General features: G+C 44.9%; 1 protein-coding gene across 1 annotated transcript in view; it reads left to right on the forward strand.

The window, feature by feature from the left end:
- Nucleotides 1-11,963: 11,963 nt before the first annotated feature.
- Nucleotides 11,964-27,162, forward strand: part of FAT4 (FAT atypical cadherin 4) — a 123,877-nt gene continuing 108,678 nt past the window's right edge. The window contains exon 1 of the mRNA XM_069012308.1: nt 11,964-17,261. Within this exon, the coding sequence (XP_068868409.1) occupies nt 11,964-17,261 (5,298 nt within the window). The remainder of the gene's footprint in view (nt 17,262-27,162) is intronic.

A 27,162-nucleotide genomic window follows, 5' to 3' on the forward strand; every position in this document is an offset into this window, starting at 1 on the left:
CACAACAGGTGCAGGGAAGATTATTCAGCCAAGGGCAGAAAGACCTGAGTGCAGGGCTGCTGTTTATAGACAGTACCACCTTGATTATCCAAGTGTCATGGGGACACTGAATATGTTTGCATAATTAAGGTCTTGGCTAATGGTAGTGCTTTTAAATGCAATTAATAGCTTTCTGGGGATGCAATTATTTTGGAAAACAAGGAGATTGTGGTAAATGAGGTTCAGATAACTGTGGTAAAACTAACAAGAGCGTTCATTTTTAATACTAACAAAACATAATAGCAGATGACTTCCAGTCACAATATGTATTAAATTTAAGAGAAAGCATGAAAACAGAATTACATTCATAAAATGCTGAATATTAAATTTTTTAAAAAGTGTTATATTAGGTAGGACAAATTCATAGAACCATTTCATTAACAGTCTTCATTCTTTCTCATTTGAGTGGTGGTCATTCTCACTTTGCTCAAGGTTTCATCCTACATGTGTAACAGAAATAAGATGCTTCCTTGAAAGGACAATTTGGACTTTTTAAAATGATCAGAGTCATAGAACAGTTTGGTTTGTAAGGGACCTAAAATACCATCTAGCTCCAAACCAGTTGGGCAGGGACACCTCCCACTAGACCAGGTTGCTCAGAGCCCCATCCAACCTGGCCTTGAACACTGCCAGGGATGGGGCAGCCAGAGCTTCTCTTAGGAAAGATATGCAAATTTCATGCAAATCCGCATAATGCAGCCCCCTCTTGGAGAAGGGAGACTATACCTGCACAAAGGCAAAGCATCCCAGAGCTGTTTTCAGCATCCCCAGGCACAGGGCAGTCATGGGCGTGTTGGCTGGGGCTGGGGGTCAGGGCAGCTGCCGGGGCTGGGCTGGGCAGGGCAGGCAGGATGGGGGGACACAGGGGACACAGAAAGCTGGCTTTGTGTCCAGAGCTGCTTGGAAATATAGTCCATCTTTTCATATGCTCTGAGACAGTCAAAAGGGATATATGTAGATGCTCCAAGAAAATACTTAGGGTATTAGTTTTCGCAAAATCTTTAACTTTTTTTCTTGCCCCTTTTCAAAAATAACAGAGAGCTACTGTACCCTGCTGAGACCAACATCTGTGCAGACAATTAAACCCTTTTAGACTCTGAGCAGGGGGAAAACTCAGAGGAACTGGCCCTTTTCTACTACATCCTCTGAAGGATTACAGATAAAGAAAAGATTTTGCAAATAGCTAGGCACATACGTAATTACAAAGAGGTCCTGCTGATTTGTTTTTAAATAAATTTGGTTAACAATGAAGTTTTATTTTCTGAAAAATACTGATATTGGCACTTGGATCTGAAATACAGCACTAACATCTTTGTTGTAAACCTCTTTTGGTAGGAAGCCAGATCTAAGACAACAGAATAAGGAGCTGAATAAGTCCTTGGGTTTTATTCTTCCAATTTCACAGGAAATGATTTATCAAAACTTGATTCACAATGATATGACCCCAAGAGCTCATTGTACAGCATTCTGGTTTTCTTCTTTTTTTTTCTGTTGTTTAGCTAGAGTTGGGAAAGTGGGGCAGAATATTTTTGCAAGGTATTTTCACTAATTAAAAGGGGGTTTTTTTACCTGGAATTGTACTTAAGAAAAGGACTTCCAGCAAAGAGGGATGCCACTGTGGTATGGGTTGTTGAAATGTGGTGTGAGTTCAGTCCCTGCTCTTCATGGCCTAAAACCTCAATGAACAAGGTAAGCAGTGAGAGAGGAAAGATAAAGGAAGACGAGTTAAAAAGATTCAACTGCAGAAACCTTTCTATAAGAACTTTCTGCAGAAAAAATAAAAATCCTTCTGTTGAAATTATTCTGATCCAGGGCTGTGTATTAACAGCTCTTAGTGCTAATTGCTGTATGTGCTTCCTAGTGCACATCGTATTCCACAGAAACATAAACCCACACACCTATCAAATTACTTTTTTTTTTTTTTCCTGGGAAATGCCCACCAACAATTTCAGGTTTCCAGGTAAACAGACAGGTTAGCTGTGGTTCTCCTTCCCTGCATCCATCCTGCTGGCCTATGCCCTGCCTTGTGCTGCAGGAGGGAGTGCCAAAGAACAGGTGGGTGCTTTTCACTCGGGGAGTTTGGCAGTGCTTTGGATCACTGGGATGTGTAGAGGCAACGCTACGGAAAAGTGTGCTGTGGGAAATATGTACCATCTTCAGTTCGAGATGTTGGCGTGTGACACCTCCTGCCACAGAGAAAATCTGACCTGCCAAGATTTAACCCCTTGGCATATACTTTAAAAAAGCCCTGTATTAATGGCACAATATGAGTGTAGGTACAAAAATGCTGCTAGCGAGGATTTTCTTGTTATTTTCTAAGTCCGTGAGAGACTTTTCTCTCTCACAGAAGAGGTTGCAGGTTATGAGGAGATGACTTTTACATCATTTCCAAGCTGTCAAACCCAGTACAACTCTCTACATACAAGTCCAGGTTTGTAGCAGCCCAAGAAGCTCCGTGGGCACAGACTGCATGCAAGAACAGTTTGCCTCCTGCACCCCAAGCAGTAACTTGCCAAAGCCATCTACCCTGGGATACCCTAAATATAAACACTGCAGCTCCCTCTAACACCAACCAAGCACAATTACTGCTGCACACTCCCAATCTGGAAATGGAAATATGGAAAACGACAGACATTAAGAGAAGTCAAGTTAGTTTTTGTGAATTTTAAGGAAACATGACCTGCAGCAGGAAGAGTTCAATGCTGAGAAACTCCAGGGCAAGGAAGGGAATTATCTCATTACTATGGCTCTGCTCCTGGTTCTCTGCCCCAGCAGACTTCCATCCCTCTCCCCATCACCCACATTTCCAGGGTTCAGAAGTCTGGAGAAGAATCTGGTCTATTCCCTGGTCAAGGCCTGGGTCATGCTGCAGCAAGGCCACCAGGTGTGCAGCACGCCAGTCTTCTCCTTGGCAAGGGCAAGAAAGCTGTGCTAAACCAAAAGCTTTTCTGCCTTCACAGGTTTTTTGCATCCCTTCCAGGCTTTGCCTCCTATTTTAAGGTCAGTGCTCTGTCAGGGAAATTATAAAGCAAAATTGTAGGTAGAAGATAAGGCAATTAATGTTTGCATATGTCCCCCATGTCGCCTGCACTGTCACCTGGGGTACCAACCTCACTGGGGTACCAACCTCGTTGTCTGCAAACCTGAGCTGGGCTGGCAGGGGCACCCCCAGCAGAACAGAAGTCCAGATAGGAAGAAAGGTTTGGTCATAAACACACAAATAAACCTGCCTTTCTGAAAGCATGATTATGCTGCATATACCTCCAGACCAGCCTGGTGCACAATAACACTGTGATATAAACTGTGATGGTTTCAAGAGACACCAGAACTGGAGCCATGGAAATGTTTATTTCAGTGTGAAAATACGAGCCTTCCCAATATTTAGTGTGTCTTTAAATATTGGTTTCGAAATATGGTTTGGATTATAAAGACAAGCCTTATAAAAGCAAATAATTGTTTAGTTAAGGTTGCACACTGGATCAACTTCATATCAGGATCTATAGAACAGGTAATCACGAGTTCTCGTGTAATAAACGCTCACAAGATGAAAGAACACTCCTGCCGAAGCAGAAAGGGTCAGTTATAGAAACCTGCAGTGCCTCCTCATGGCCAAGCAGGTGCTCTCCCTGCTCTGGGATCCTTAGTGTGTGAAGAAATTAGTTATGTTCGTTTGTATAGTTATATTGGTTATGTTTGTTTTCAGGAAGAGGCTGCAACTTGTTGTGCCTCTTTCCTGCCTTGCCCTGGAATGGTGACTAGTGAACAGCTTTCAGCTTTTCATTAGCGTCACAAAACCAGAAACATTGACAGAAACATTTTAAGTGAGGAGGGAGGGCGGTAAATCCTCATTACCTCTAAATTAAATGGAAGCAGTCAGCTGTAAAACAGAGGAATCGGTCAAATGGAATGGACAGTGGCTTTTCCATATGGATAGTGACTCCTCAAGAAGGTGAAGCAGCTTAGTCTCAAATGCAGCTTGCATACAAATAAACTCCACCACCCTTGCTAATACAAATGATCATATACTGCAGCAAAAACTTCAAGACAGCATTTACCGACCTGGTGGGTCCCTTCCAACTCAGCATATTCTAGGATTCTATTCTGAAATGATGCAGTGTGTACACTGCAGTCTGTAAATGAGGCATTCCCTAAGGAAAATCATGGCAGAAGTTTTAGTAATTCCCACTCAAAGACCATTCCAAATATTGAAGAGGTGTAAAAGAAATACTTGCTGTGCTCATTCTCCCTTTTCTGGTTCTCTGTTCCTATTTCAATTTCATTCCCAGATGGACAGACACACACACAAATATCTATGTGAAATTATGCATACCACAAGGTTTATTATTAAAGTTTCTAACAACCTGAAACCTGGGACATCAAAGAGCTTTGGAGGGACTTTGCTCTCTGTTTAAGGGAGGGTTTGACTCTTGTTGTGTTTGACCCAGGGTGCTCCAGCCCTCTGATCACCTCCATGATGAACATTTTGAATAAATATTCTGCTAACCAGAGTTTACTTATTTCTTCTCAGATGCTTATTCCCAAGAGGGACTGTTGGCATTTAGTGCCTTTTAAGGCTTCTGCTGCAACCAGGGCAGGATTTGCAGGAGAAAGTGGTTCTCAATCCCTCTTTGCTCAGGATTTAGCCACCCCTTTTTTTAAGGAAACATTTCTTTCCTTTTTCATGGAGTTAACCTTGAGAACATGACTGCAAAGGGTGTTGTGTGGCTCTTCCTCAGAAAGCCCACTATTGTTTCAGGGCTGCAAACTGCCCAGTTATCCCCATCCTGCTGCAATGGTGCAGTTGCAAAGGGCAAAGCAGTGCTCCTAAAATCCTGCACTTCCCTGAGAGAGATGTTTGCAGCCCCGCAGGGAGACTAAAGAGCCAAGACACTGCCAAGGCATCACCAGCTACTCCCTCCCAGGTCCCCATTACTGTCCTTTCTATGGGTAGTTGAAATCACGGGGTGCCATGGGGCATTACAGCTACTTCTCCAGCCACAAGTAATCATTCCTCATTTATTGTCACCTGATGTGAGTCCCAGCTTTCACTGACAATTCCCATTCAGCACTTAGTGTGCTATATTTCACCTTAGAGCAATGAAAGTGCTTTTCAGGATGACACTAAGTAGTGATATAAAGTGACTGTGACTGACCCTTTGGGTCCCTTCATAATGTGTTAGAATGTTAATATTACTGGCAATTTTCATAAAAATAAAGTTCTACCTTAGTTCCTTAATCAGTGAAAGACTAAACGTTTAATTAACATAAAACATGATATATTTCGCATTCTGTACAGCCTAAAGGCTCCTAGGTGCACCTTGGTGTATTGAAAAGTCTTCCTAATAAATCACCATATGCTACTAAAAGGAAAAACATAATAGACTTGTTCTGTGTTATTCTGAGCCTGATTTAAGTCTGAGATTTAAATTTTTTTATCAAGCATGAAATGTAATAGTTTACTTTAAGGTTATGTAGTATAAGGCCTACTTACATCTCACACTGCTCAGTACAGAACCTGTGTGCTGTTTGCCCTGGAATACTTCATAGTTTTTCTTAATATTTTTTAAAAAACTTGAGGGAGGTTGTTGGTTTTTTTTTCCCCTATAGACAGTACACATTTCTGAATGTTACACAGATACTGTCTCTTACTTAAATTCCTTCTAAATATGCTCTTCCTTAGGTTTTCCTGCTTTATCCTCTAATCATATTCATGCTGAAGTAAGTTGCCATTGTAACCAATTTCATACCAACATTTTATTATTCTGAGCTCCAAGTGATTTGTACATTCATGGCCTCACTTCTTCAAAAACTGCATTTGAGATGTCATAGGTACTTTATTTCTCTTCCATAAGCAAATGGCACCATGACAAGGGTCAGTAAAGCCCCACTTAGCATCAGGGAAACTACCAGCAAAGCTGTTGGGCTCCAGTGAACAGATTTAACTTCCAGATTTGTGGATCTGCTGAGCTGTTTTACTGGTTAGTAGGCGGTACTTCTGATTTAGAGACTTTTAGAGGTTTAGGTTTTAGAGATTCTAGGTTGCTTTGTTTAATGAAGACTGAGTAAATGCCCAGCAGCTTCACAGTGACTGTGTACAGTTGCACTGTGTTACAGACTTACTGGATTCCAGACAAATAGTCTTTTTTCCCAGTGTCTCCCTGTCAATAACTATATCCCATTACTAAATTCCATCAAGAGCATGGAATACAGATGCTTGAGGGAGTAAATGAGGTGCTTTCCTTCAAATGGAAAACAAAGACCAAGCCAGAAAAGTAAAGCTCTCCAAATGTTTAAACAGATTATTAAAAAAAAATGAGAAAAAGGTCAAAATTGTTTGAGTTTCTGGGATATAGCAAAATTAGCACATTTAACTAGTTAGTAACTACGTGTTCATGGTCCAGGCAAAAGATTCAGCATAGTTTCTCTCCTCAGCTGAACTCTACCATCTTGTGGGTTCCCAGGAAATTACAGTTTCAGTATCAAAATTGTCTTAATAAGTTTGTCAGTCTAAAACAGCTGCAAGCACTGCTTTTTTTATTTTTTATTTTTATTTATTACTATGTAGCCTATTATGGACAAAATGCTACTAAAGCTTTTTCTTTTAAATTTACTCTTTCAATTTGCAGCTTTCCAAGACATAACAATATGTATGCATTCCACATACTGCAGTATTTCCCAGTTACTTTATACACTCCCAACTTGATCTGTGGAAGTTTTACTGCGACACTAGAAAAGAGAATCATACAAGCCCTTTGTTGCATTTTAGGCTTTTACATCTTGTGACAAGGAAATCAGAGCACTTTAAAGAAAAGTGAATCAAAAAAACCTTAAGCAATTGCTTTGAGATCCCTTTTCTTTCTTCTGGTCATTTAAGTTATCCTTGAGTACCAGAGATCAGTAGTTTTGGCTTTGAATTGCAGGATTTCCACTTCTTATGTGGTAGCGATTTTTTATTGGATTTTTACTTTCTTTTTCTCTTCAGGAGTGATGGGATTCATCTGTTTATTTGATGGGTATCTGACTTTCAGTGGAATAATGCTGAATTTAACACTTGAATGGTAGAGGATATTTTTCCAAATCTTTAAAAATGTGGCAGCTGCTGCCTTCAGTAGGGTTTCACCAGCGGCCAGGCCATGAGCTATTAAAAAAACCCCAAACCTTAATTAAAAAAAAAAAAAAAAGGCCACAGCCACAATATGCAGTTAAGAGCACTGTGGAGTGCTCTAACTCTTAAAGGAAAAAGAAAACATGCTGTTGCAGAGCAGGTGTTGAAAAATCAAACTACCAAGTTCAGACCAGTATATTTCTAGGCTATAAAACATGGCTGGAAAAACACTTTAATTTTCTTTTTCCAAGCAGAATGAGTCTATTAAGTGATAAATACCAAAAGGCCAATTCAGCTCTCATTAGTGTGACTGGGAAGGCAACTGGGAGTTGAATCAGGCTCTAAAAGTCAGATGCTGCTGTCCCTGTCTGGGAGGATGTGATTCTCAGTGAAACATTATGAGTAGCCCAGTCTGAATTGTTTCATGTCAGAGCAAGCAAAACTTGAATGTTATGGCATGTTCAGTCCTCAACAACAACAGCAGGACTCATGGTGTATTATCTATGTAATAAGGAAAAGGTAGGGTTCAATGCCTAATGATTTAAATCAACATTATTCTGCCTCAATGACTGCTAAACTGTATCCTGAGAAAAATGCTATAGCAATATTTTATTCCTGGAGCATCAAAGGACCAAGTGGTGGAGCAAAGGTGTTTTCCACTCTATCTGTCCCTAACTGAAATACAAAGTGGTGTTAAAAATTCAAATGCAGTTAGTAAAAGGAGCCAATGGAGAAAAAGCTCAATAAGAGGACCAAAGAAAAATAGATTTACTCATTCATTGAACAGATGTTGCACCCTCTTAAGAAAGAAATGTCTGACATCAATGAAGACTTCAATGAAGCTGGGGTCTGTAGATGATCATAGAATCATTCAGGTTGGAATCGACCTTTAAGATCGTCAATTAAACTGTAATGATGCAAGTGTGGGCAGGATTCCAGCTGCCTTCAAGGAATAATGAGAATGCCCAGTGCCAAGTCTTGCATCACTGTGGAGGAGTACAGTGCATCAAACAGAGCTTTTGTGCCCTTACCTTCAGCTCATCAAATACAAAACACAGAAACCTACCTGCCAGGTCTGCTGAATTCATAACCAGTTCCTGTTCTGGCTGCAGAATAAAATTCTCTCCCTGTTGTGATATCCAGTTGCAACCCTGGGACCTCTGAGGGCTGTGTGAGATAATAGGTATGCATTCAACTTTCATTTGACTTACCCAAGGAAAAAAAAATGATTCAAATTTTTTCCTTCCCTATAACTTTTCATTTCATTCATCAGCCCTTCGCTTTTGTACTGTCTCTGCCTCCCAGCACAACATTTCAGCAGCATCATGGCCCACTTCAGGCAAAACAGCATTGGAAGCACATTAAACGTGACAGCCAGATGTGTTGATCTGCTGACAGTGGACACTGAGGTCGTTATTAAGACTTTGCAGTGGAGTGTGAGCTGGACAGTGTTGGGATTAGATTGCTTCTTCCATATCTGGAGGTGAAAGCCTGATGAAGTGTTGGGAGGTGTTATCAACAGAGCTGGAGGCAAGACAAAAAGTGCAAAAATGACCTTTTCTTCACTTTATTTCCATTCCTGCAAGTTATGAGTGGTGGAGTGCTTCTTAGCACACTCTTAACTCTGTCTAAATGTGTTAATCTAAAAGGGGTCAAAACTCAACCCACTTATGCTGATGAACCACCAGAGTAATTCCACTGACATGAGCAGACCTTATAATAAAGGCATTGCTTAATACCTACCAAAGCTGCTACAATTTCAATGGGCTTTTTCTTAGCCATTGAAATAACTTTTTAAAAAGCACAGTTGTTTTTAAAACACCTTCTAAGTTTGGCTACTTTTGAAATACCTCACAGAAAAAAATATAATACAGCTGCAATGAGAAAGTTATTTTTAAGAAATTGCCTGTAATTGTTTTGGCAACTGAAAATTGTCTGTAAAGTTTTGTATAATTTTTATAAACATTTGGATTTAGAAAAGCACTCGCTGAATCCTACGAAATGGAATTTTGATATATTGAAGCACTTCAGAAATTCAAAGGGTGTTCTTTTTCTTTTGGGAATGATTCATATCCAGAAAAACGTCTTTACATCTACAGGTGCAAAAGGCTTAAGCAAATTATGTTTTTGAAGAAACTCAGAGATATTTGCATTTATCATATCAAATTATTGATATAATTGCAAATATTAAATTACATGGCCTGTAAACTGGAAAATAGATTTTGTTTGATTCATTCTCATGTCAGTTGCAAAATTTTGCAATGTATAATTTTCTGCTAATATAATGGAAGGGGCACACATCATAATTCTGGTAGCTAATATTGACAGATATTACTTACAGATTTCTAGAGTAGCAAAAAAATGGTGCTTTAAGTCCCATTGTCTAGATAGTCTCCTCTTTTCTGGATATTCTTTTTTTTCCACAGAATTTTAGCCATTTTGCTTACCTCTGATGTACAGTATTTAAAAGGCTGGTGTTTTGCTTTCATATATTTGAATTTTCGTGCTTTTGTAGCAGCATTTCTTATTTTGACATTTGAGAGAAGAGCCCAGAGAAAACCACAAACTGTGGGCACGGAAAAGCTTGAACAATGTCAGGAAAAGATTATGCCTGTTCCACACATAAAATAGTTGGCTAGTGATTCATTCTGACCTATTCATTAGGGAAAGAACCAAAGTCTCTTTCAGGGGGTGTCACAATATTTCTCAGTGCTGTGTTTTTGACTTGGAGGTCAAATTTACCTGGCAGATGTGAAAAATTCCGTGTAGTGAGAAAAAACTCCAGTGATTAAGATGTGGTGAATGCTTGAAGATCTATTCTAGTGGAGGCTGATGTTAACTTATGTGGGTAATCCTCCCTCTCCAGCCTATATAATCTTATTTCTTTGTGAATATCACTGTTGGCTTTTGCTGGATCAACTAATCTGCGAGCATTTTTGTAATACAAGTGAAGAAAGCACCTGAAGAAAGCACTTTTGCTGGCTGCAGGCAAAGGTCGATGCGCGCCTGTAGGTGGAGTTAAATATCAAAGAACTGGTGCAGACCGCGGCAGCGCTGTGGATCCAGGCAGGCGACAGCACAGACGATCCATTCTCAGTTGTCCCATGGATTTATTGCTCAGCTCCTTGCAAGAGAGCAGGAGGTGTTCACACCAAGGATAGATTGTGGATAACTTATCTCCTACTGAACTAGTGCAGCTAGGAAAAGCAGAGCACTTCGAGGCACAAAAGTCCTTCTCCCGGTCCGTAGCAGACGCCGAAAAGCGAAAAACTAAATACAGGCTGAGGACAGCTGTGTGCCAGAGGAAAGATTCCCTGCGACAACAGCACTGCCATGCAGGGAGAAGGGCTGGGCACCAGGCTTTCAACCTCACCGTCTCTCACAGCTGGCTGCAGTGTCCCCAGGGTCGGGGCTGGCCGCGGGCGTAAGGCTCCACCCCTAGAGGATTTGCAGGAGTTACTGGCCCGAGGTATCTCTTTGTGCTAGATGACAATACGGAACAGGAACCACCTCTTCTTCCTTACTGCTTCCAGTCAAGATTGGTGCTAGTGCCTATTTGATCTCCCTTTTTTCATCATATCCAGGGTACTAGTAGGGAACAAACTGCATTCGACACCTTATCCTTCTACATTCTCCTCCCTTTCTTTCACTTCTTTTCTCACTTTTCCGACTTTTCCATGCTGGAAAATACACTACCAGGTTCCTTAACTCCCTCGCAGGCATAAATAAACTCTGTAATTTGCTGATCCATCAGGTGGCTATGCTGCATTTACCTTGTCACTTTAATTGCTATCTATAGATTTGTGTTCTCCACCCCGCTTGTATTTAACGGTCAACGCCTGCAAAATGAAAACTTTTGCTTCCAGCAGCACCGCAGGGGAAAGGAGCTTCCTCGGTGTTTTACAGGCTTTTTGGGATGGAGGACGGTGGGGGCTTTCGGTCGGGCGTGGCGCTCGCTCGCTGGACCGAGGACACGGTTCCCGTGGGATGCTCCGGCATGCCGGGGATGCTCCCCCGCTGCCGAGAGCCGCGCCGGGCGGTGACAGGCGCGGCCGGGCAGCAGAGGGCGCTGCCAGCCCGCGGGAGGCGCGGCCAGCGCCGCATCTTCCCGGGATAACGGGTCCCGCAAGTTCCCTCCACAACTGCCTCCAAAGTAAGCGGCGGCACCACCCCCGGTGTGCGGGGCAGCCCGACCCGCTGCGCCCAGCCCGCCGAGCTCCCGGCTCGCTCCCCGCTCCAGGCGGGACCGTCCCGGGGACCCGCGCCCCGCTCCCGGCGCGCCCGGCCGGGCTCCCCCTCCCTGCCCGCTCGTCCCGGTCCCGCCGGGGCGGCCCCTCAGGTGCGGGGGGCGGGCCGGGGGCGGGGCGGGGCGGCGCGGCGGCCAATGGGCGGCCGTGGGGGGAGCCGGCCCGGGCGTCAAGAGGGCCGGGATCCATGAGCGCCGGGCAAAGTTGGGTCCGGGCGGCCGCGGATCACGGACCGGCTCGGCCGCCGAGCGCCCGGGCATGCCGGCGGGGCGGCGGGCACCGCGCGGGAGCGGCGGGCCGCGGGGCCCCCGGCGGTAGCGGCGGCGGCTGCTGAGCGGCGATGCGGCGCGGTGCCCCCGGCCGCCCCCCAGCCCCGGAGCGGCGGCGGGAGGAGCGGCGGCAGAGGCAGAGCCGGAGCGTCCCGTGAGCGCGGCGCGCCGCCGGGTCCGCTCCCGTCCGCGTCCGGAGCGCAGCGTCCGAAGGTGCCGAGAGAGGCGGCGCGCAGGGCAGCGGGAGCGGGGCAAGCGGCGGCGCCCGGCCGCCCCCTCGGGGCGCTGCGCCCCCGGGTCGCCATGGGCCGCCCCCCCGCCGCCCGCGGGCCGCCGCCGCCGCTGCTGCTGTCGCTGCTGCTGCCGCTGCTGCCGCCGCTGGGGAGCGCAGCCGCCGCCGCCGCGGAGCCGCGCCAGGTGTTCCGGGTGCTGGAGGAGCAGCCGCCCGGCACCTGGGTGGGCACCATCGCCACCCGGCCCGGCTTCACCTACCGCCTGAGCGAGCACCACGAGCTGTTCGCCATCAACGCCACCTCGGGCGCCCTGCACACCCGCGCCACCATCGACCGCGAGAGCCTGGCCAGCGACGTGGTGGACCTGGTGGTGCTCTCCAGCCAGCCCACCTACCCCAGCGAGGTGCGCGTCCTGGTGCTCGACCTCAACGACAACGCGCCCGTCTTCCCCGACCCCTCCATCGTGGTGACTTTCAAGGAGGACACGGGCAGCGGGCGCCAGCTTATCCTGGACACTGCCACCGACGCCGACAGTGGCACCAATGGTGTGGACCACGGCTCCTATCGGATTGTGGCCGGCAACGAGGAGGGCCGCTTCCGCCTCAACATCACCCTCAACCCCAGCGGTGAGGGAGCTTTCTTGCACCTGGTTTCCCGTGGAGGGCTGGACCGGGAGGCCACCCCCGCCTACCAGCTGTTGGTGCAGGTGGAGGACAAGGGCGAGCCCCGTCGGCGAGGGTACCTTCAGGTCAACGTCACTGTCCAGGACATCAATGATAACCCACCCATCTTTAGCCAGACACTTTACCAGGCACGAGTGCCTGAGGATGCTCCTGTTGGGGCCAGCGTTCTCCAGGTCACCGCAGCTGATGCTGATGAGGGCACCAATGCTGACATCCGCTACCGCCTGGAGGGAGGTGATGGCAGCGGCGCTGGGGACGGGGCTGGCAGCCTCCCCTTCGAGGTGGACCCTGAGAGTGGGGTGATCCGCATCCGTGAGCGCTTGGACTACGAGGTGCGGCAGCAGTACTCGCTGACCGTCCAGGCCATGGACCGAGGGGTACCAGCGCTGAGCGGCCGGGCCGAGGCCCTCATTCGCCTGCTCGATGTCAATGACAACGAGCCCCGGGTGAAGTTCCGCTACTTCCCGGCCACCTCCCGGTTTGCCTCTGTGGATGAGAACGCGGCCCCTGGCACAGTGGTGGCCCTGCTGACGGTGAGCGATGCCGACTCTCCCGCGGCCAACGGGAACATCTCCGTGTCGATCCTGGCGGGAAACGAGCAGCGGCACTTTGAGGTGCACAGCAGTAAGGTACCCAACCTCAGCCTTATCAAGGTAGCGGCCGCGCTGGACCGGGAACGCATCCCGGCCTACAACCTTACCGTGGCAGTGGCGGATAACTACGGGGCCCCACCACCACCTCCAGGCTCCCCCACTTCTGTCTTTTCCCCTGACGGAGCGGTGGCAGCTCCCGTGAGCCGCTCCTCGGTGGCCAGCCTGGTGATCTTTGTGAATGACATCAATGACCACCCGCCTGTCTTCGGGCAGTCGGTGTACAGGGTGAACATCAGTGAGGACGTGCCCCTGGGCAGTTACGTGCGGGGCCTCAGTGCCACAGACCGTGACTCGGGCCTCAACGCCAACCTCAAGTACAGCATTGTCTCGGGCAACGAGCTGGGCTGGTTCCGCATCAGCGAGCACAGCGGGCTGGTCACCACAGCCGGCCCTGAGGGTGGCACGGCCGGGCATACTGCAGGGACGTCCAGCTCCAGCAGGCTGGACCGGGAGACTGCTTCTCAGGTGGTGCTCAACATCAGTGCCCGTGACCAGGGGGTGCAGCCCAAATTCTCCTATGCACAGCTGGTTGTGACCATCCTGGATGTCAATGACAACAAACCTCGCTTCGGTCAACCTGAGGGCTACCAGGTGTCCCTGGCTGAAAACTCCCCATCAGGAACTGAGCTGCTTGTCCTAAGTGCCACTGATGGGGACCTGGGGGACAATGGGACCGTCCGCTTCTCCCTGCAGGAAGCTGAGCCAGCCCTGGCAGCAGTTGGCCCCTCCTCTGTGACCCCTCGCCAGATGTTTCGCTTGGACCCGGTTTTGGGCAAGCTCAGCACCATCTCACAGCTGGACCGGGAGGAGCAGTCTCACTTCTCCCTGCACGTCTTGGCTACTGATTTGGGCTCTCCTCCCCTTTCTTCTATAGCCCGAGTTAATGTGACCATCCTGGATGTGAATGACAATAGCCCTGTGTTTTACCCCGTTCAGTATTTTGCCCATATCCAAGAGAATGAGCCAGCTGGAACCTATGTGACCACCGTGTCTGCTGCGGACCCCGATCTGGGACCCAATGGGACAGTCAAGTACAGCATCTCAGCTGGAGATACCTCCAGGTTTCAGGTCCATGGCCAGACAGGGGTCATCACAACAAAAATAGCCCTCGACAGGGAGGAGAAAACTGCTTACCAGTTGCAGATCGTGGCCACTGATGGTGGCCATCTTCAGTCACAGAACCAAGCCATTGTCACCATCACTGTCTTGGACACCCAGGACAACCCTCCTGTTTTCAGCCAGGGCACGTACAGTTTTGTTGTCTTTGAAAATGTTGCCCTGGGTTACCACGTGGGTACTGTTTTTGCTTCCACCATGGACCTCAACACCAATATCAGTTACCTCATTACAACAGGTGACCAGAGGGGCGTGTTTGCCGTCAACAGGGTGACGGGGCAGATCACCACAGCCAGTATTATTGACAGGGAGGAGCAGGCGTTTTACCAGCTGAAGGTGGTTGCTAGAGGTGGGGCGATAACGGGTGATGCCGTGGTCAATATAACTGTCAGAGATTTAAATGACAATTCCCCACACTTCATTCACGTGGTGGAAAGTGTAAATGTTGTTGAGAACTGGAAGGCTGGGCATACCATATTCCAGGCCAAAGCTCTTGATCCTGATGAAGGTGTTAATGGCATGGTCCTTTACAGCCTTAAGCAAAACCCAAAGGGCTTGTTCTCAATCAATGAAAAAACTGGTGCTATAAGCTTAACGGGGCCACTTGACATAAATGCTGGGTCTTACCAGGTTGAAATCCTGGCCTCGGATATGGGGGTGCCTCAGCTGTCTTCCAACTTTATCCTGACTGTCTCTGTCCATGATGTAAATGATAACCCGCCTGTTTTTGACCAGCTTTCCTATGAAATTACTATTTTGGAGTCAGAGCCTGTAAATTCCAGATTCTTTAAGGTACAGGCTTCTGACAAAGACTCGGGAGTGAACGGTGAAATAGCTTACTGTATAATTGAAGGAAATGCTGGGGATGCCTTTGGCATATTCCCAGATGGTCAGCTGTATATAAAAAGTGAACTGGACCGTGAACTTCAGGAAAGATATGTTTTGCTGGTTGTTGCCTCTGATAGAGCAGTAGAACCACTCAATGCTACTGTGAACGTTACTGTGATTCTGGAGGATGTAAATGATAACAGGCCCCTGTTCAACAGTACCAATTATGTGTTTTATTTTGAAGAGGAGCAGAGAGGCGGGTCGTATGTGGGTAAAATAAATGCTGTAGATAAAGACTTTGGGCCAAATGGTGAGGTCAGGTATTCATTTGAGCATATGCAGCCAGATTTTGAGCTGAACACAGTAACTGGGGAAATCAGAAGCACTCATCAGTTTGACAGAGAAGCTCTTATGAGACAGAGGGGAGCTGCAGTATTTAGTCTCACAGTAATAGCAACAGATCAGGGGTTGCCGAAGCCCCTAAAGGATCAGGCAACTGTGCAGATCTACATGAAAGACATCAATGATAATGCCCCCAAATTTTTGAAAGATCTTTATCAAGCTACTATATCAGAATTGGCAGCAAATCTGACACAGGTGCTGCGAGTTTCTGCCTCAGATGTTGATGAAGGGGTTAATGGGTTGATTCACTACTCTGTAATTAAGGGAAATGAAGAAAATCAGTTTGCAATAGATAGCAGCACGGGCCAAGTGACCTTAGTAGGCAGACTAGATCATGAGGCTACTGCCTCGTATTCCCTTGTCATCCAAGCAGTAGACTCTGGAGCCATTTCCCTAAGTTCAACTTGCATGTTGAGCATTGATGTATTGGATGAAAATGACAACAGCCCTTCCTTCCCTAAATCAACCTTGTTAGTGGATGTCTTGGAAAATATGAGGGTTGGTGAACTGGTGTCATCTGTCACTGCCACTGATTCTGATTCAGGTGATAATGCTGACCTCCACTATAGCATTACAGGGACAAACAATCACGGGACCTTTAGCATCAGTCCCAACACTGGGAGTATTTTTCTTGCCAAGAAACTGGACTTTGAGACACAATCTCTGTATAAGCTAAACATAACAGCAAAAGACCAAGGAAGGCCCCCGCGGTCCTCTACGATGTCAGTGGTAATACATGTTAGGGATTTCAATGATAACCCTCCTCACTTTCCTCCGGGAGACATCTTTAAATCAATTGTTGAGAATGTTCCTGTGGGTAGCTCTGTAATTTCTGTGACTGCTCACGATCCTGATGCGGATATTAACGGGCAGCTAACATATGCAATCATCCAGCAGATGCCAAGGGGGAATCACTTCCGTATAGATGAAGTGAGAGGGACAATATTTACCAATGCTGAAATCGATCGGGAGTTTGCCAATCTCTTTGAGTTAACAGTCAAAGCCACTGATCAGGCTGTTCCTGTGGAGTCCAGGCGATTTGCTCTCAAGAACGTGACCATTCTGGTGACAGATCAAAATGACAATGTCCCTGTGTTCGTATCACAAAACGCCCTCGCAGCTGACCCCTCGGTTGTGATCGGTTCAATCCTAACCACAATTATTGCTGCGGATCCTGACGAGGGTGCCAATGGGGAGGTGGAATATGAGATAGTCAATGGAGATACTGAAACCTTCATTGTGGATCGCTACAGCGGAGATTTAAGAGTAGCCTCAGCATTGGTGCCTTCTCAGCTCATCTACAATCTCATCGTTTCTGCCACTGACCTCGGCCCCGAGAGGAGAAAATCCACCACTGAGATGACTATAATTCTGCAAGGGCTTGACGGGCCTGTTTTCACTCAGCCCAAATACATCACCATCCTGAAAGAGGGCGAGCCCATTGGGACAAACGTGATATCCCTGGAAGCGGCGAGCCCGCGGGGCTCCGAGGCGCAGGTGGAATATTACATTGTGTCCGTTCGGTGTGATGACAAGCGCCTTGGACGCCTCTTCACCATCGGGCGCCGCACTGGGGTCATCCAGACCGCTGCCATTCTGGACAGGGAGCAAGGAGCACGACTCTACCTGGTGGATGTTTATGCCATTGAAAAGTCGTCTGTTCTGCCCCGCACACAACGAGCAGAGGTAAAGGTTTATTCAGTACTTATTTGCCTGTCTTTTTACTCCTGTGCAATTCCGGGGTTATGATTGGCCTTTCGTTGCAGTATTGGACACGAGAACTGGCTCTGAAAAGCTCATGTAGTGTCTCTAGTCGTGGAAGTTCTTGCCATCCCTGCCTGGCTAAGTCCCTGGGATGGTAGGTCTCCTCACACACCTCCAGTTTAGGTTACTTTTTTACCTAACTCACTGATGAGTATGAAAATGGTCTTGTTTCTGTTCTTGGATGTGACACGTGGTGAAAGTGTAACATTTTAGTTGGAAACTTTCCTTATCACGAAGCCATTTGCCTTGACTGAAGGGTCTTTAAAGGTTTTCTGCCTTTGACTTGAAAAGCAAAGGGTGGAAAAGAGGTTTGAAATGTCATCTGTGAAGTACAAGTGTTTTATTTGCTCTGTCTTGAGTCACAGAGCTGATCATTCCCACCATTCCTGCTGTCTTCTGAGGCAATACTGAGAAGCCAGGTGTGAAAAGAAGTCCTGTGTTTGCTTTAAGTTGCAGCATCTCCTGGAGCTGCCTTCCACACTTCACCATGAGCCTTTGACTTGCCATTCCTTGGAAATTTGGGGCTGGCACTGCTGAGTGGGTCAGCCAGCAGAGGATGCTGGTAGTGTGTAGTGGTTCAGTTATTTCCCTCTCTGGCTGAACATACTCCTGCAGCACTGCACAGCCCTACAGATCCCCCAGCTATACTTCCTCCTGGGATTTAAGTCTTAGTTTTGATACTGTGGTTTGCAGGTTTGGGGTTTTTTTTCTGTTTGATTTTAGCAAAAGCAGTGTTTCTGATTCTTACTTGGCAGCTGTGGATTCTTTCTCTTCATAGCTGCTTTTTTGTTGTTTCTTCTGCAGGTTAGGTAGGATCTGTGTAGGTGTGTAACCTTGCTCTCCTATACTGGCAGTGACAGATATCTCTGAAGTGATTGTCAGGGAATTTGAGCACTGTTCCATCTCAGAGATGTGATCCCGTCCTGGTGTGTGTGCAATGTGCTGCTGATGGTCATGTTTTGACAAACAGTGGTGTATTGGAAAATGACCAGTTTTAGTAGTGCTGCTGGTTTAAATAATTAATGCTATTTTTATGAGAGTATTCCTGTTGTGCATGTCTTTGTACAACTGCCAGCAGTTTTTAAAAGATACACCTTTATAATTTTTTCCTTTTTATTATGTCATACTTTGTCTTGATGTACAGTTGTTTTGAGGGTCAGGCCTTTGTCAGTAGGTATTTGGATCATAACCCTTCAACTCCTGATTGTGAGCAGAGTTTCTTGACTGGGGAAAGACTCATAGGGCTGCAATATTCTTACACGTTGTAGAAACACTTAACATGAGTATTTGCTGAGCAGGGAAGAGAACAAGCATTGAAATTGCAAACAACTTTTACATTGTTGAATACAAACGGCGTCTGAAATCACAAGCAAATGTTTTATTCTGTAAAGAACATTGAGAGGCATAATTGGGAGTTAGAATTTCCTATTACTGGTTGAGTCTTTATAGCCTCTAAAATGTGTCTTCTCCCAAATGTAATTAGCTTACTGTGCTTCCCTATAAATGTATTATAAATTATAATCAGCTTTCAACTTTCAAAAACATAACCATATGCAGTCTTTCTCTTAACTGATGGGATTTCTCTAGAAGGCTTTTGCTGTCCAACACAAGAACTACTGCAGTGACATTCCTTGTGCAAGCTGACTGTCAGTGGGTGCTGAATAAGCAGCTCAGCTTTTTTTCCACATTTCTTTTGGATGGCAGTGTTTTTGGGGTTTGGTCTGATGTATGCGGTGCACACGTTTTGGTCTTAAGAGTTTGCTGTCAATCTTATTTCATAAAAGATTAGCCAGTGCCCAAGTACATGAGCAACCCACCTTAAAGCACACTCATGCTCTGTGTCATCTGCACATCAAATGTGTAATCCAGAAGGTTTAGTGTTTTATTCCAGTCCTGGGTTTTAAGGTGATGGTTTGACTGGTGGTGTAACGAGAACACTGATGAGAGACAAAAAATGTGTGGGAGCCTGTGGAGTATTTACAGCCACTAAACTGAAGTGTTCTTTGGTCCATAATGTGTTCAACTCTTTTATGGTATATACATGGTGAGATGAAGACTGGCTGACTTTAGATTCCCCCAAGAAAAGTTGTAAAACATCAATGCAGGTGTGCAGACAAAGCCCAATAGGTCTGATGTCACTATATCTGACAGCTCTCTGCATACATAACCTGGGTATAAGTTTTGTTTATTTTCTGGTTGGTTTTGTTTGTTGGTTTTGGTTTGGATTTTTTTTTTTTTTGGGGTGGGGAAAAGCATGAATATTGTGTACTTTTTTTCTTCCTTCTCTTGTGAAGAGTATGTTGGGTTTTGTGTCTCCCTATGGTTAAAGAAAAGGGAAAAACAGTGATAGGATATTCTTACCAATGTCTACATGATTATTCTTCATTGCCTGCTACACTCTCTGCCCTGATGCTAGAAATCATCTTAATTTCATCGTGGCATGTGAGTGAACCACTGAGCATGGGGAGCTGCCCAGTGCTAAATGTGCTGTCTGAGACTGGCGAGAAGAGAGGGAGTAAGGAAGTTAATAGATCTTTTGTCTAGTACAGACTCCAGCAATGGGTTTGGGTGACAGATACCTGGTGTGAAATAGAGATATTTACAGTTTTGAAACAGTGACCAGGCTTTGTCTTGCCAGCAGGCAGTATAAAAGAAGAGCAGACTTGCATGAAACCACTTGCTCTGGAAGTGAATTAATCCTTGTCCTTGGGAAATGGTGTGATTATTTTTTCTCTAAATTCTTTCCCTAATTTATTTTATTTCTTTTTTCAAATAATATCAAATATATGGAAAAGGTTCACCTAGTGCTCTAATTGAAGAAGAAAGTGTCTTTGCAATATTTCTCATCCATCCCTGGGGGTTTGCCCTATGGGATCAGACTAAAGACCCACTGACTGCACAACTCCCAGGGTTGTGTGTAAGTGCTTTGTGAACAAAGTGTCCAAGGGCAGAACTTTGCAATGGCAGGACTGTGGGGAATCCCTTCCTGAACTCAAAGCAGCTGACATGCCTTGAAACTTGAAGGGTTCTGTTATTTTCAGTAAAGTAACAGCAAAAAGTTTAGGAAACAAAGAGGTTTATTTACAATTTGTGGCTTATTTTTTTTAGCTCTAGCTTTTATCTTGTGTATGTTTCTGTGTTTGTTATTATATGGAGAGAAAAGTGGTGGGGTGTGTGTCAGAAAAGTGCAAGTAGTGAGGTAAAGTTCTCTTCAAATACCAAATAATTGAGATTTGTAAAGAAAACCCAAGTGCTTGTTCCAGTGTATTTTACAGCTAGATGGTGTAATTTTGGGTGGTAGTTGATGAATTTGAAAGCCTGCTTTTTAATTTTATTTTGGACTTTTATCCTATTTGTAATCTATCAGTGACAAACCAGATAATATTTGACATTGTGTGAATGTGTTTTGTGATCAGTCTTAGCTTTTCCCCCTGTTGTATTAATAATTAGGTTAATACCATCATCACTGTTGATCTCATGTAAAAAAGAGTAATGTAGGTGTCCTGAAGGGATCCCTTCAGTCTGCCATTCTATACCTTTTTAAATGTTCCTGCTAGGAAAAAACCCCTCAGCAATTGCTAAACTCCTTTCTCTTGGCTTTCCAACATAAATTCTCTTTTAACTTCTTGGGCAGGGCTGAGGGTTTCACCATCATGATTTTATATTTAATGTAGCATGACTAATGCCTACTGACATCACTTGCACACCACATGACTCCCCTCAGTCCTGCCTCCCCAAACAAGGACCGTGTGCTGCGGGATATTTTGGGTGGCCGTGTGTTGTACCCTGGTTTGTGTCTGGCAGCAATAACAGGAACCCAGGGACAATACCTCATCTTCTGTGCTGTGTTACCAGGGATTAGGAGGAATTAGACAGGATCTCCAGTTAGCATGTTTAACCCTTCAGTGGGTGGCTTCCTTGAAGGGAGCTGTGGGTTTGCTAGGAACCAGCAGTCCCTCTATATATCATATATAGTATGTATATATTATCTCTGCCAGTTGAGAGGGGGTAACACTTCGGGAGGTGAACTCCTCGTTCAGTTCAACATCTTTCATATGCTTTAAATAGCTTCATGCTTTCCAAGGAAAGGAGGAGAAGGCTGTAAATGAGGAGAGTGAATAGACTTCAAATGAAAGATTTAGTGATGGTATTGATTTGAAAATGGAAATACTTGGAGAGGCAGATCAGTGATCCTGTTAGTGCTTTTTACCTGGGAGTGTTAATACTCTCTCAAAAGAGATGTCTTCATTTGCAGAAAGGGAGAAATGAGACACTGGGTTTTCTTCTGCACTTGAGCATTTGTAGCTTCATCTTGTGAGTACTTCATGATTGACACTGTTGGGAGTCTTGGACTTCCAAGCTGGGAGATTGTTGGTTCTTTATTCAGGCAAGATGTGGGGGTTTCAGACAATGCTTGCTGCTGGCTTAGTAAAGATCTGGAAATTAATGAAGACAGGCAGAATGAATGGCCCTGGCTTCCTGGGAAGAAAATCACAGGACATTTTGCCTTGACTCAGTATGAACTGCAGCCATGGTCACAAACCCAGGATTGCATGGTGTAAATAGCTGATGTGGAGCTTTTTGTCTCAGCCCAGGCTAGGTAGTGTGGCTGAGGTAGCTCTGTGTCACTCCTGCGTTCCTTGGGCTGGGTACTGCTTCAGGGGTGTGGTGTCACTCCTCATCTGATTGAGAGAGGAAAAAGGGTGGCCTGGTGGGGCCAGACACTGAAGGTGCTATTTCTCTAGCCAAGCTGGCTAGTGGAAGGCCTTAAATTTAGTAAGGGAATTTGAAACCCACTTCAGAGAAGTCTTATCTGGCATGTCTCTTATTTACCAGCACAAATAAGAACAATGGGGTTCTCCTTGTATTCATGCTATTTATAAATCGGTTCATTCTTTAATGATACATGGCACATCAATTGTTGCCTGACAAAGGAAGCTGCTTATGAAATGTTGGAGTAAACAATGAAAATCTGCTGCCTTGTCCCAGCTCCAAAGACACTTTCTTTTTTTCTTCCTAGAGCTGATATTGCTGATTCCAAGAAACATGTAATGATTTAAGTTTCTGCTGTCACGTGCACGATCTGAAAAAGGATCTCTAAGTTGTCCTTGAACTAGAGTGGGAGATGAATGTTCCTTATGTGGAAAACTATTCAAAACTAATTTGTGTGTTTTGGTTCAAAGTTGGCCCTTTTTTAATCCTCTCTAATTTCTTTAATGATTCTGTCTTGCTACGTGTTCTTAATATCTAGAATTTCTCGTTTCTTTGCTATTTTAGCAGCCTTTGAGCATTTTTGCATGTGAGGTCACTTCATAATTTTTATGGTAAAAATCACTAGACTTCTAAAAACAACATTCTTTATTACGGAAAATATTATTTTTCATGCGTCTCTAATGCAAACAGTAGAAATAATAGCCCAAAAAAGAGGGCAAAATTTTCATGTGCTTATTTTTGCTAAGTGTTAAATTCTTCGTACAAATCTCCAAGTGGCTCTTGGGCTCTATCGATGTTAATAAGTGAGTCCTTTTCCATGTAAAATGATAGCCCCAGGGCTGAGGGAGTGCAGGGTTCTTTCCATGTGTTGGGTGAAGCAGTCAGTGGCTGCTCATTAGCTCCAGAGATTGGTCACCAATGCCTACTTGCCCTCTTGGTGTCCCCAGACTTCACCTGTGTCTTTACTGGGGCAGGACGGTGTTGGTGGTGGTGTCTGAGATCTTTGCTGTTGTTTTGTCCTGTTTCCTGTGCGGTTTCTCTGAGACTGCACCTCACCAAAGGATGCTCGTTCCCTTTTGACTGGCAGGAGTTTCCGTGTTCTGAGTCTTTTCAAATTTGAATTGCCCCTTCCCACCCCTCCAGGAGCAAGGTGTCCATCTAATTTATATCAAAGCAAGCCCTTGGCATGACATAGTTCTGCTGGTACAGTTTGTTTTAACTGTGTCTAGACTAGAGGAGTAGCATTGCTGTTAACTCAGTTTGCTTTCTTACTCCGTGCAAGACCTTGTGTGGAGACAAGCCCTAGCGCTCTCATGTTCCAATTAAAAAAGGAATTTAAAAGTGAAGTGAAACAAAGAGTTTTCCTAACACATTCCCAAAGTCTGGAAAAGCGATGCTCGATCAGAATGGTGCATCAGTGCCATACTGATTTGTTTCAGTGAATTTATAGCCTGACTCGGCTTTGCCAAGAATAATACCAGATATGTTAGAGAAACTGTGTCTTTGTTTTACTGCGACGTTTCTCTCTATTCTAATAAATCCTATTTTTAATTAGACCCTCAGTCTAGACTGTCAGGCAGGTTTGTTTTTACAGTGATCTATTTTTGTTTACTTCCTCACAGTGAAAACATTCCAAAAGGACAGTAGAACAGATGGAAGCTGATAGCCATGATCACACTGTAAAAATACAGAGAGTTGCATTAGTTAATGCAAAAGAATTTCAAAGGGCCTGTTATGAAGTGGTAATTTATGTGCCAGCAGCTATGCAAAAAGTAATGGAAACAAGAGTTTGCCTTAGCGTTTCATTTTTTTTTCACATTCTGCAGCTGTCACACATGCACACTGTTGGTAGGCTGTGGCTTGTATTGAAACAGGGATCCTAAAGAAGTGTGTAAGGGTTCTGCTGCAATTAATGCAGCCGTCCAGACCTGCAGCCAGAAAGGCATTCAGCAGCTCTGAGGCTCAGACAGGTGGAAGGAGCTTTTGGATAAGAGCATCTTCTTGCAGTGTGTCACCTTCCCACCCCTCTGCACTCTGGCCCTAGAGATGGCATCATCCCATGGCCGAGTTTGGGTTCCCTGCAGTGGCCATGTGAGGGAATATGACTCCTAAGAGCCCTGTGCAGCTGATTTGGGTTCTCTAACAGAGCTGAAACATGAAGACAGGGTTTTTCTCACAGATCTTTAAGTGAAACGAATGGGAATAGGTTTGTGGTGTGCCATATATTAACTCTTGTAAATAGCCCCTCTCCAGCTCTCTCGTAGCTCCTTTATGAACTGGAAGGTGCTCTCAGGTCTCCATGGACCCTTCTCCAGGCTGAACAACCCCAGCTCTGTCAGCCTGTCTTGACAGAAGAGGTGCTCCAGCCCTCATGTCATCTACTAAGAAGTAGTAAGTAAGAATTTAATTCTGCCTACTCCTCATTTAATTCTGTATGAACGGCACAGATAAAACTGACGAGCTGGAGACTTCGTGTTTTACAAGTTACTGTTGACTCCTTTCCAGGCCCTTAGTTGGATCTCTCTTTTATGGGGCATCTTAAGAGTACTGAGCATGACTGTCTCTGTCACTGATGAAAACGAAGAGGGGATTTATGAGCTGGGTTATGACAGCAGCTGCTTTTGGAGGTCTCCATCACCAGATGGAGCATCACAACTCATTCCCAAGCTCTCTCCTGGAGAGCAGAGCTGGGCCAGCAGCACCCATGTGCGTGTCCTGCCTTTGGAAGCAGGGTGTGCAATCCTGCCAGGGGCTTTCTGGCAGGCCTCACATGCAGAGCTGCTCTGGGCTGGCTCATAACTCTGTTCTGATACTGCTTCTTATGTGAGTTTATTATCTACTGTTGAAGCAAAAAATAACAAAGGGCAACTTTCTACCCAATGAGTTATGCTAAGGAGTGTTAGTTTTGGTTATAAAATCATTTAAGTTTTTTTCTTTACGGGTTTCTTTGGAGATATTGGAATTTTAATGCTTCTGAAGCCTTTTCAAGATTTTTTTTGTCTAAAATAGGAATGAGTAGAACATTAATTTAAGATTTTAAGCAAGTGCTTCATATCTAGTCGTCTTTGGGTTTTAAGGCAAATATTTTATTTTTGGTAGCTGCAATATTTCCTGACATAAAACCCAGAAGAAATCTATTAGTTCTAAGAACATGTGTATGATGTTTCACCTACCCAGATGTGTAGTCCTCTTTCTAAGCTATGGAACAGAATTTATATCCTACTTGTACCAAATTAAGTAGCATCCAACACTAGATAGCACTGAATTACACAGAGCCATGCTAATTGGCTTTCAAAACAAGAATTTGATGTGTAGCATCCCAAAGGAGCTGGGGAGAGGGAAAAACAGAGTTCACATCACAGGCCATCTATGTATATTAAGACAGAAAAACCCCACTATTTGAAGCTGGAGGGGGTGGGTTTGCCATGGGCACTGTGTATGGGGAAATACGTGATTCTATTTCCCTTGCAGTGTACTAGGAGATAGATTGTTCCTTGGGGAGCTGGAGAGAGAGCTGAGCTGAGTGCTTTTCATGTCAACTCCTTTCTGGATCATTTTTTGATAAATTGAGAGAATTCTCCTGAAATAGTTCAGAGGGATAAATAGGATGCCAGAGCAGTGCTGCACATCTGTAGTATATGTGCTTAAAGCTTGAATTTTCCATAGGGGTTTTCTTCTGTAATATTACACTTCAGGTTTTCCTGGTGTTTTCCCCGTTTTCATTCTTTATTCTTTTCAATACAACGTTTCTTTTTAATCTATCAAAATGTCATGCTTCCTGAAATATTGAAGACACGTTGCAATTACAAGGCTGTTTAGAAACAGAAGGCAAACTCAGTAGTTTATTGCAGTCTTAATCTTTTGAGACCTGCATTTCTGTGTGTATTTAAATGACTCTTTTTTCTGAGCATGATTCTATTCCCTTTGAAAGTTGCCTTATAAAGTTTTTATGCCTGTCTGCTTTGAGGAAAGAATTTGAACCTTTATGATTTCGGTGAACAAATTAATGAAAATCCAGATTTTTAACCCCAGTAGGGTCATATCAGATTGTCTGGAAACTGATTTATGGTGGTGGTGATTTTCTTACCATTGTTTTCTTTCTCTAACAGTGCCTTTAACTCCTGCACTTCAAACTTTTGAGGAATTAGCCTGGTTTATTTTATTTTTACCTATAAATTTCTAAGCTCCAAATAATTCCTATGGTCAGCACTGAAAGTTGTGTGGGCTTTTTGACATCTGTTTGTTTTTTGGGCCAAGGTACCAAGTGGGGTTGCAGTTCCTCGGCATGAGGTTAAGTGATTGTGTTGAGATCATAATTAGTGAAATGTATGCACTGATACCTTGTTTTTTCAAGTCCTGGAATTAAGGGACTCAGAAGGCTGCCTGACCCACGCCAGCAGAGAGGGGAGGAAGAGGGAGGGGACTGTTTCTTGCAGGGCAGGATGATGTGGGGTAGGAGCAAGCTGCACACATGCCTGCCAAAACGCTTGGATCAGACTAAAGGAGCACAGATGGCTGAGGCTGATAAAGGTGTCTCTTATTGTGTTGTTTTTTGTTGGTTTTTTTTTTTTTTTCTCCTGGGCACTGTTTTGAGTTTGTGTATGAGGGACGGGTAAGAGGGGAGGAAGACAACTACATTGTATAATATGTTTATTTTGATACATTTTACAGCGTAGGAAAGGAGTTGTGTAAATTCAATACTCCTTCTCGGTAGGACGCCAAAGGCTGGAGCTAAGCCCTCCTTTTAGGTTTCTGTGTTTCTGTAACAAATGAACAATAATGGATCTTCAGGGATTTATGTCATGCTGTCCAACCTTCAGTTCTTATCTGCTAATAGAAAAATCCCCGTCCACTGCTGAAAGTAGCTCCTAAAAATTGGACTGAGAAGCCTTGACAGCACGTGGCTGCCTCTGCTCATAACCAGCTCTCCTCTTACATGGCCCCTTCGTATCTCCTGGACCTCCAGGTGATTAATTACCATGGTTATTTGTTTATTGCCTTGCTTTATGATGTCTGTGTATAAACATCAGGTATATATGTGTATATACAAAAGACACACATGTACAAATAATGCCTTCTCCTCCAGTAAGGTGGTGCCCAGCTCTGCCTC

The sequence above is a fragment of the Aphelocoma coerulescens genome, chromosome 4 (genome assembly GCF_041296385.1).
Source record: "Aphelocoma coerulescens isolate FSJ_1873_10779 chromosome 4, UR_Acoe_1.0, whole genome shotgun sequence".
Lineage (NCBI taxonomy): Eukaryota > Metazoa > Chordata > Aves > Passeriformes > Corvidae > Aphelocoma > Aphelocoma coerulescens.